General features: G+C 34.1%; 1 protein-coding gene across 1 annotated transcript; it reads right to left on the bottom strand.

Moving 5' to 3' along the window:
• Positions 1–852: 852 nt before the first annotated feature.
• LOC118265598 (ecdysone oxidase-like) lies at positions 853–5,911 on the bottom strand. Its single transcript, XM_035578573.2, has 4 exons — positions 5,671–5,911; positions 3,152–3,294; positions 2,666–2,799; positions 853–2,398 (listed from the first exon to the last, which is right to left on the bottom strand). Exons 2-4 carry the CDS (start codon positions 3,291–3,293, stop codon positions 854–856), a joined length of 1,821 nt encoding a protein of 606 aa, XP_035434466.2. The 5' UTR covers position 3,294; positions 5,671–5,911; the 3' UTR covers position 853.
• Positions 5,912–11,096: the final 5,185 nt, after the last annotated feature.

Below are 11,096 nucleotides of genomic sequence, written 5' to 3' on the forward strand. Positions count from 1 at the left end.
CATTATAATGCCACAGACTAAAAATGCTAAAAATAATTTGTCTATGGCAACAATGAAAGTTTCGACCATTTTTATTATTTATTTTTGAATTAATTATGATTTAATAAATCTGATGGCTGTATTATAATAAAAACTATATAATTATGGGCTTTTCACGTGCAGTTTCACTCTTATTTAAACGACATTAGACTCATATTCTAACATAAATTAAATACAGTGCTACTGTACTAGGCCATGAGGCCAATGATACTGAGGCTTAAAAGCCTAGTACCTTGAAGTCCAAATTACGACCATAGTGTAAAATACAAAACACAACTGACAGCTAAATAAAAATAGGCGGGAACTAAAAACGTGCTTGAAAATTTTGTTGTTGTTGATTTTTTGTTGAATTTACTTATTTCCTAATTTACTAATAATACATAGTGGTGTGTAGATGTTAGTGCATAAAATATGCAATAGAACAAACTAGAAAAAACGTAGGTAATTTACAAAAGCTACCTACCTATTATTTTTTGGGGTAGGTAAGGTATCATTTTTCTTTTCTGTAGTTGTAGTAAAAAATAGTTTGAAAAACAGCTTGAAGAACCTACATATCTACTTTACTTTATTTTTACATGTTTGATTTATAGGTAAGTACCTAATCAATTATTTGGATTGTGTGAGTTGAAATTGATATAAAATAATGATTCGTGTGAAGAATAATGCACGATTAGACCTTAGATTACGTTAATTTGACGTTACAGTTAAAACTGCACGTAAGGTGTATAGATAGCATGTATAAGAAATAGGTAAGTAGGTAAGTAGTAGTACTTAAGTAAAGTATCTGCTCAAAAATAAAATAAAACGACACTGTTTATACAAAAGGATTTATTCCATTATCAGCCTTTATCATGTCAGACGCTTTTTCGGCAATCATAATCGTTGGTGCATTTAGGTTACCACTTGTTATGGAAGGCATAATACTGGCATCTACAACGCGGAGTCCAGCGACACCCCTGACACGTAACCTTTCATCCACCACACCTCTTCCTTCGGGACCCATTGCACAAGATCCCGCAGGGTGCCACTGTGTAGTTGCAGTGTTTAAAACAAAACATTTCCAATACTCATGACTACCAAAAGGTAGCGACTTACACTGAGGTAACCTTAGATTCACAACTTCTGCACCAATGCTTCTAAAATATGGCGTATTCACCACACTTATGTAATCTTCTACATAACGTGCGTGGTTCTCGAGGTCTATTTTATTCGAATAATAACCGTTATAGATTAATGGACTCACTTCCGGATCAGGACTCCTGAGTCGTACTTTACCTTTAGATTCAGGATGAAGTAACGCTAGTATAGGGAACAGAAGTCGTCTGTCTTTATTAGCTTCTGATAGAGCGTCGCATACTTGGTCTTCTAATCGATAAACATACGAGCAAATCATTGACGTGATCGGTGAATAGGCCGGTAGAGGAAATATTGAAGTTTGGTAGTCTGGGTATGACTGTGACTTATTAACAGTCACGTGTCCCAAAATACAAGGCGTGGGGAATTTATCCAGATTAGTAAATAGATCTATATTATCTATAACAGATGCGGGCTCCCTCTCCACAGCAATAGGGACGAGGACCACAGGATGATCCTCCAGGTGGCTTCCAACACCTGGCGAATCGTGTAACACTTCAATTCCAAACTTTTGCAAATGATTACTTGGCCCTATACCTGACAACATCAAAAGTTGTGGGCTGTTAATGGCACCAGCTGACAAAATAACTTCTCGCCTAGCTAATAAATTTACAATTCTATTATTTGGTAATTTAACTTGTACTCCAATAGCTTTCTTATAACGATTGAATAGAATTTTCCTAGCTAAAGTATTTCTTAACACAAATAGATTATTACGATGTTTGATTGGCTCGATAAAGGCCGTGGCGGTATGTTGCCGTACATTATTGTCGATAGTGTATGGTGGCAAAACGTATCCTAATTGTTCATCGGAATTACAGTCTTGGATAATATTGTGACCATTTTGTTGGAAGGCCCGTAGATACTTTTCAGTCCTCTTCCTCCATAATGGTCTAGATACTCCTAACTGACCGTTAGTATTGTGAAAGTATCTGTTTTCAGTTTGCATTATTTCATTATCTTGGAATCGTTCGCTTTTTTTGAAGTAATACATTACAGTGTCCCAGTCCCATCCTTCGTTGCCCTGGGCTACCCAGTCCTCATAGTCATGTTTATTACCTCTAATGTAGAACATGTAGTTGGCTCCACTTGACCCACCCAGCATCTTGCCTCTCGTAAGATGGACACTTTTCTTTTGAAGTCCTTGACTAGAATAACCATCGTTGACAGTGTAATAGTTCCAATCAGCGTCGGAATAATCGACGAATATAAATAATCCCGGATGCTGTAATCAAATGATAAATGGGTCGTGAATTATAAGTTCAAATTGTCTATGACATAATATTACATCAAACTGGATATCAAGCGTGGACTAATAAATGTCTTAGCCCATGGTACAATGTAAAAAAATATAGGTAGGTAAATATCGTATTAAATTCTGTTATAACGAACACCGGTATATTACCTTTTTTGTTCGTCGTATGCTGACCTGACTCACGTTTATTTATTTATTATGCAAGGAATTCAACACGGATATCTAAATTATTATTACCTTAGCTGTCGGTGGTGGATTTCCTCCTGCTTCTATTAGAAGGACATTCCAGCCACTTATCTCTGTTAGTCTGTTGGCAAGAACGCAACCTGCTGACCCACCTCCTATTATTATAAAATCGAAGACTTGGCCATCTGAAAAGAAAGAATACAAAACTATATAAAATATAGATTGATAAATATCTATTCACTCTTGGCTGGAATATTTGAAGATAAATTGTACTGAAATACTGATTGTTTTAACTATCTCTAACTAATTTAATTGATAACTAGGCATTGAAAGCCCTTCTCGTATGTAATGGACGGGCCACTCGTGTTGCAACTCCGCTGTCGAACATTGGCACCATGGTGAATGAACAAGTTTAAATGAGAACAATTTGCTCTTAAAGTTGCCATGACCAGTAAGAAATGGTGCAGTGATCCAAAACCTAAACCCCTCTCATGTAGAGCCTAACAATGGCTGTTGTAAAGGGAAGAAGATACGAACCTGACACTTGAGCCTGTGGTGGAAAATCGTCAGAATTCAAATCCAATACGGTTATGGCACTGAAGAAATATTGCACCAAACTGATCAATGGCCGAGCCGTTCTCGCATTCAACAGAGACAACAACTGGCTAAGAATATTCATCCTTAAAAAAAAAGAAAAAAGCAGCATTTAATTAAATACATTTACAAACTAGCTCACAATACGTTGTTTTGTCTTATAAATAATTTCTAGTATCTAGATAAATTCTAGGGTAACCAAAAACCACATGAGATACATGATTGTCTACCTACGTAGGTACCAATTAATCACAGACAGCCTGTTTTTTAGCAGGTAACCTATCTAAACACTTATACTCAATGTCAAAAAGTGATCCAGTTTCAAAAACAGTAAATAAACAATCGAAAAGCACGACCTACTTAGGTTTATGAGGAAATGTCTTTAAATTCCAAACGCGCCTTATCTGATTACAATAAAATGTGGAATATATCAATTATATTTTAACATTTACGATCTTTTTATGTCAATTTAATTCTCTATCTTTTAAATAATTTAATCTCATTATCATCACTACCCAGAAGACAGCTGGAAAACGTGCATTTCTGAACAAATGCCTACAAAAGAGTCCTCCACATCGAACGACAACATTTTTTTTCGTGGATGTATGTAGTAGCTATGTCTGTTTTGATTTCACGATAAAGAAAACTTAAGTACCTACTGAATCAATTCTGATGTTTGATACAGATCTTAGAAGGCAATAAGTCAAAATCCCAAATCCTGCCAGCCAGAAGTCCTTATTCCACGCGGACGTAGTCGCGAGCGAAAGCTAATAAATAAATAGGTATTTAAAACCTCGCAGCTCTTAGGCGCATGTTTAGATATCTTTTCTGTACAAAAAGAAGTTTATCTTTCTAAGGTTACAGGTCAATGTTCTAATGTACATCAATATTTATACAAACTTAGGCCATCTAGGTCCCTAATCTAATATAAATTGGTCTAACTTGCGTCATTTGAATAAATAGGTTTTTTTTTATACGAGACTAGCTGTTACCCGCGACTTCGTCCGCGTAGAATAAATTAGGGTTTTGAATTAGTCGTTTCCAAGGAATATTCTACGGCTATAAAATGTCAACAGAATCGATTCAATACCTATCATTCATTTAAGTAGTTTCATCAAATAAACAATCCACAGGGGTTTTTCTGTACAGAGCCCAGTTCCCGTGAGGTTTCAGTGATAAAAATTATTCAATCAAACAAGACTGCTTTCTATAAAAATAGCTTTTTGGGATGGCACCTAGAGTATACAAGAAAATAGCAGTTTAAATAAAATCTTAGTTAAATGAATTCAAAGTCATTACAGAACACATTTTACACGTAACCTCACGCCTATTGCCATATATTGGACACAATTCTAGACTGCGTGCTACTACTGAGAAAATTTCGAAAAACCGAAAAAAAATCAGCAATACTACGCCCGACCCGGGAATCGAACCCGACGCCTCTATCGTTGCTTTAAGCTTTTAATACAAAAGGCATATTACTCAGTTTAAGAATACATGACAGACAATGGATATAGATAATTTTAATGAATTGTCGATAAATATGTGCTTCAATTATGCTAAATACATTTTGACATTGACATTGTACCTACGTAAGTTTGTGTGCATGTAAGATGATTTAAATTTTCTAAGTTATTTTGTTCTTTTAAATAGACTAGCAAACCCGGCGCACTCCGTTTCGTCATCAATGATTTTTCCTGTTTTCCTAGTTATCTCTTGAATTGTCCCCCAATTTTAGTAAGGGTTAGAAGCGGACAAAATGTGGCCTATAGCTCCTTATAACTCTTTATCTATCTCTATTTAAAAAATCACGTCAATGCGTCGTTCCGTTTTGCCATGAAAGACGGACAAATAAACAGACGTACACACTTACACATTTAGAATATTAATTAATTAGAGAATTACATTATGTTTGTGTACAAGTGCATCACATATATTATTTATACCAAATAGCTTTTGGCCACTTAAAATGTAGTTAACACATTCGAGCCTAAGCTTTCGATGTGTACCTAAGTTTCTTTTTATTTTTTTATGGAATTATTTTTTATGGGCATTATTAATTTATATATATTTAATAAATTAATGAGGGGGCAAACGAATAGACGGGTCATCTGATGGTAAGCAATCACCGCCCATGGACACCCTCAACACCAGAGGACTCACAGGTGCGTTGCCGGGCTTTTAAAAATACGCCTTTTCTTGAAGATTTGCAGGTCATATTGTAAGTGTTTATTAAATTAAGTATTGAAAATATACCAACTGTCTTCCGTGTTTAGTCATAACGTTACTGAATATTATTTTATATTTTATTCAAAAGTTGTTAATTAAAATTCAAAGCTAAATTAAATTTTTAACGGAATATGTACGTTCAAAAAATCGTGAGTGTTTTTTTGAAAATATTTAAAGGACATGGGGTACCTATATTTAGAAAAATGTAATTATCGCTAAAATACTACCCTTACCTGGCTTCTGTTTACCGACTTAGATATCCACTATTTTTATTTTAAAAATTCAAAAGAAAAATCACTACTTTCAAAAATCCATATTTTCGTGGTACGCCACAAAAATTCAACGTTCCATCGCGATCTATTTATTCATATTTAAAAATACTAAGTTATTATATGACTCGATCAATTAATTGTATCAGTATAGAGGTCTAATGCCTTCCAAGTTGAACGAGTGTACTGATATGTTTCGTCTAAATTCTAAATGAATCGCGGGATCACGGAAACTAACTCAAAACTCGTCTCACACGTAACCTTTATTGAAAAAATGGAACGGGTTGTATAATTGTCGTCATGAACTAAAAAAAAGCATACTAAAAGCCTAATTAATGTAGTTTTGCGTGCCATAAAATGTTATATTTTGAGAAAATTGTTATAGCATTGTTTCGGTTTAAAATTTTCATTGTAATATTTATTGTTTTAATTTATTTTTAGATCGTTTTGACGTCACATAGATAAATATAGTTAATGGTCTTTAAATAGCATTTTATTTATGAGCTTTTCAAAATGTTCTACGTAGTAGCATGAAGCCTGACATACCTACTCGTAGTATCCGATTTATTTTCCTATAGGCTTAGGCTGCAAAATATCTATAGGCCTGTAGGTATCCTAATGTATTATGGTGCTTTTCCACCAGAGATGTGCTATGTAGCTATGCTACGAAGATGAAATAGCTAAGCTGTGAAACTATGTGACCGTTTCCACAGATACTAAGCTATGTTGCTGTACGAGGAAGATGCGTAGCTCGAATATGCGTTGTTTCGATAGTAGGGAAGCTATCCATAGCATACATCTATAATTCGCATCTTTCCATATAAAATACAACGATAAATCTGCCTTTAAAATTTACGCGAACTTAAATGATTATAAAGAATATCACTATAATTATATTAAATAAAATTAAAATATTTACTTGGTGTAGATCTGTAACACAGACATGGAAGTGGACTCCTATTTCAGGAAGGACTAATTATAATAACGTGAAAACTAACGGTAGTTATGGTTCTTTGATTATAATAATTATTATAATCAAAGAACTATGAAGTATGTATACCTAGGTAGTACGGTACTTAAATACCAAAAACGTAATTTCAAAACCGGTAAGGAATGAATTGATGATATGTATGTTACATTTAATAATATTACAAATAGTGTACTATCCTTCCTCCTTCTACTGTTAGTATTATTAGTTTATAGATGTACTAACGATCCGCTCCAGCTTCGCATGGGTGCAATGGTGATATAATATACTATGCATGTATTATACATATATAAACCTGCCTATTGTTTCACTTTCTTTACAACTTGCATTTTCATCATAGCAACCATTGCCAGGGAGGCGATTGATGCTTATAAGAAGACCGACGACGTATCATCGAAGCAACCACGACCACTCTGCCAAGAATGTACGATTGAGAAGAATTGTTTCACTCTATCTATTAAAAACTGCATCAAAATCCGTTGCGTAGTTTTAAAGATTTTAGCATACAAAGGGACCTAGGGACAGAAAATGCGACTTTGTGTTGATGTTTTATACTATGTAGTGATGATGATATGTTTTTTATCATAAAAGTAGATCAAATCTTTTAATATGTTGTTAGTTTCCATTAACACGTGTAACTTATTATAAAAAATGTCTACATACGTAGCCAAGAATGAGACTATGCGTAATTGGTAGGTAATTAGTTACGTAATAATAGTCAATTTTACATAACGATCTACGCACTAAAATCCATTATTATAAAACAAAAATTGTTTCTAAACCAGTTTGCCCAGGAATTAGTTGTTCAAAACAAGTAGGTAGTATAACAATTTAAATATTAAATAATTATGACGAATCGTAAAACTATCATGTTTTTTTTTCTGTTGCATAGTTAATTTTTTCAATTCAGTCAAACTTTATCAAAATATTTTCCGTGATTGTTGGTTTTGTATTTTTTTTAAATAGAAAGACGCAGTTACGCGTCTAACAATGGATAATAATAATCAAGGCCAAAATCAAGGCGTACATAACTGTATTACGGTACTTAGTTTTTATCAAGTTTATGATATTATAATATACAGGCTGTCCCAAAAAACAATGATGTAATTTAATCCAGTGGCAGGCCTTGTTATGACGGCTCTGAAAAGCACAAAGAAAAAAAAAGTATTTTTATTTTTGAAAAAGTTACAGAGGAAAACCCGATCACTCTTGTAATCAGACACATTTTCAACTAGCTTGACCACAATTTTTCAAATATATTTGATTTTTTTTATTATAACAATAACTTTAACAACCCAATGAAGTTCGTAGGGCGTCGCTACACGGATGCAAGTAGCTTCCAACCAACCGATCTTAAAGTCACTGGGGTAGGCCCGTGTTCAGCAGTTTTACCATTGGTAGAGCGAACGCTACAAATCTTTGTCCATTTCTATGGTAATTGTATCCTAAGGATATCATCGCATTTTAAAAGGAGTTTAGTACTCTTAAAAGGTATGAGTTTCGAAACGAGAGTAACGAGTTGGGCGCTTTAATTGGTTGGTTTATTCGAGCCGGCCAATCAGAGGGCCGAACGCGCTCTCATTTCGATTACTTTAAACGTAAAGCAAACTCGTACTAAGGGTAAAGTTGTCTAACGGACCTCTATCTAGTTGGTCCCGACTTCCGACCGCTCATACGCCTTCGAAACACCAGAACCCTGGTGAATAGACATAATTATATATTCTAGTTGAACTGGTCTGATTCTGAGATCTTGTTCCCCAATCGTGCCAACAGGATTTGAGAACAATTAACATTTTGACCTTCGCTTTGGGTTATTTACATAATTCCTAATATTAGAATGAAAATGTCAATAGATGGTAGAAAAAACTAGGATGGATAATATAAATATGAGCTCCAAAATTTTGTACGAGTATGACGTAGATGCGCTTTTGATATGCGTTCTAATTAGCTAGCGTGAATAAAATTACCTACTTAATTAAAGTAATATTTTTTAAACATTTTTAATAGGTACGGATTTCTTATTGTTTGGCTGCACGCGTAGTTTTTTTTTTTTGTTTTTTGAAAAATATTTTTAATTATGTACATTTGAATGTCCATTTTGGAATCATGACAGAAACCACGTAGCTGAACTAACGAACTAAAGTCGGTAGAACAAAACAAACGCGGTCGGCCTTGAAAATTGCGATTTTTTTTTGAAATCCGGTTTTCGAAACATTAACCTTTTAAAATAAGAAAAAATCGAGTCGTTGAACACTATGACTACTAGAGCTGATGATATTTTCTTAATAAATATTTATGTTAGAACCGGTTTGTGGCCTATGGATTGAACCATAATTAATTACATTTAATGTAGTGACGTTTAGAACTCGAAGTTAAAATAATGCCATTGACATAGACCTTAACCTTAACTCAGTTCATAGTTATTTTACATTTATTCATGTTTCTTATATGAAGCTTTTTGGTATACTATAGTTTCCACTATGCTACTATGCTACTTCTAAAATAGATCTATTGAAGTTTATCTATATCTATACTAATATTATAAAGAGGTAAATTTTGTAAGTTTGTATGTAATGGGTAATCTCTGGAACTAATGATCCAATCCTAAAAAAAAAATTCACTGGTAGAAAGCTACATTATTTCTAAGTGCTATAAATTATTTTTATAACATGTATATTAACCGAGCAATCACAACTTTTGTCTAGCAAGTCGGACAGAAATAGTTCATAAAACAGAATAATATGCATACGCTGCCTAAACAGGCAATCTGGTTTGTCTTAATGATTTCTACAAAAAAGTCTGCGACACCATATTTCTATCTTTTATATTTTATCTTTTATACGTCTTTTATTGTTTTAAAAAATATTTTTTTCGTCTTACTTACTTTGGTTGATTATTTAAGCAACAAAATATTAATTACTAGCTACTTCCGCGCGGTTTCACCCGCTCTGCTCGGTTCCTATTGATCGTAGCGTGATAATTTATAGCCTATAACCTTTCTCGATAAATGCGCTATCCAACACAAAAAGTATTATTCAAATCGTACCAGTAATTCCTGAGATTAGCGCATTCAAACAATCAAACAAACAAACAATCAAACAGACTCTTTAGCTTTAGAATATTAGTACAGTATAAGCTCCTTATTCGCGGGGTATGCGTTCCGTAAATATGCCACGAATACAGAAACCGTGAATATGGAATGGTAATTTGTATGGGGTTATAGGGGATACGTTCCTAGATGACGAAATTAAGAAGCAAATCTATACTTAATATAATATAATTATAATTATAATATTATAATATTATAATTATAATTATAATATTATAATTATAATTATAATATTATAATATTATAATAATATTATAATAATATTATAAAGCTGAAGAGTTTGTTTGTTTGTTTGTTTGTTTGAACGCGCTAATCTCCGGAACTACTGGTCCGATTTGAATAATTCTTTTTTTGTTGGATAGTCCATTTATCGAGGAAGGCTATAGGCTATAAAACATCACGCTATGACCAATAGGAGCCGAGCAGAGCGGGTGAAACCGCGCGGAAGTAGCTAGTAGTAGATAAAACAAATGTTTAATTGAACTTTCACACTAGGTTTAGGCAGAAGTCACAATCTAGACGTAGCTGTAATAAGGTCTATTTTATTTTTTTATCCTTCTACTGACGCGTTGACAAAGGATAGCGAATGTATTTTTTTAGGTTACGCACCGATATTTCGATTCGATACGCGAATAAAGAAATTTTAGACCGCGAATATGGGAATTGGGTCGCAATTTTTCAATCCGCGAATAGTGAAACCGCGAATGAAGGAAGCGCGAATAAGGAGCTTCTACTGTATATATTATCAAAATAAATTATTTCAGTATCACAAGGACATCATACAGATAAGATTTTCCATTTACAGTATGTCAATAGGTCATACAGATTCGGAGATAATGTAAAATTACTAAAAAGCAAAATGCCGCTAGCACAATTAACACGCTTTGCGCGGATATTTTATCTATTCACCCCATAGATGGCGTTCTGCAAATACGCTTTTAAAATAAATTATTTCAGTATCACAAGGACATCACACAGATAAGATTTGCCATTAACAGTATGTCAATTGTCATACAGTTTCGGAGATATTCTAAAATTACTAAAAAGCAAAATGCCGCTAGCACAATTAACACGCTTTGTGCGGTCGTTTTATCGTTTTATAGACGGCGCGGCGTCCTGCAAATACGTCATTTTTCGCACAGGCTTTATCACGAACAGGTATTGTCCGGCACCGGCATTGTCCCGCACAGGCGTTGTCCCGCACAGGCATTGTCCCGCACAGGCATTGTCCCGCACAGACATTGTCCCGCACAGACTTTATCCCGCACAGACATTATCCCACACCGACATTAT

The sequence above is a fragment of the Spodoptera frugiperda genome, chromosome 28 (assembly GCF_023101765.2).
Source record: "Spodoptera frugiperda isolate SF20-4 chromosome 28, AGI-APGP_CSIRO_Sfru_2.0, whole genome shotgun sequence".
NCBI classification, from domain to species: domain Eukaryota; kingdom Metazoa; phylum Arthropoda; class Insecta; order Lepidoptera; family Noctuidae; genus Spodoptera; species Spodoptera frugiperda.

Coding starts and splice junctions, on each gene's coding strand:
- LOC118265598 (XM_035578573.2), bottom strand. CDS start 3,293: ATGAATATTCTTAGCCAGTTGTTGTCTCTGTTGAATGCGAGAACGGCT. Junction 2,800..3,151: donor ACCACAGGCTCAAGTGTCAG/GTTCGTATCTTC, acceptor CTTTCTTTTCAG/ATGGCCAAGTCTTCGATTTT. Junction 2,399..2,665: donor ATCCACCACCGACAGCTAAG/GTAATAATAATT, acceptor ATTTGATTACAG/CATCCGGGATTATTTATATT.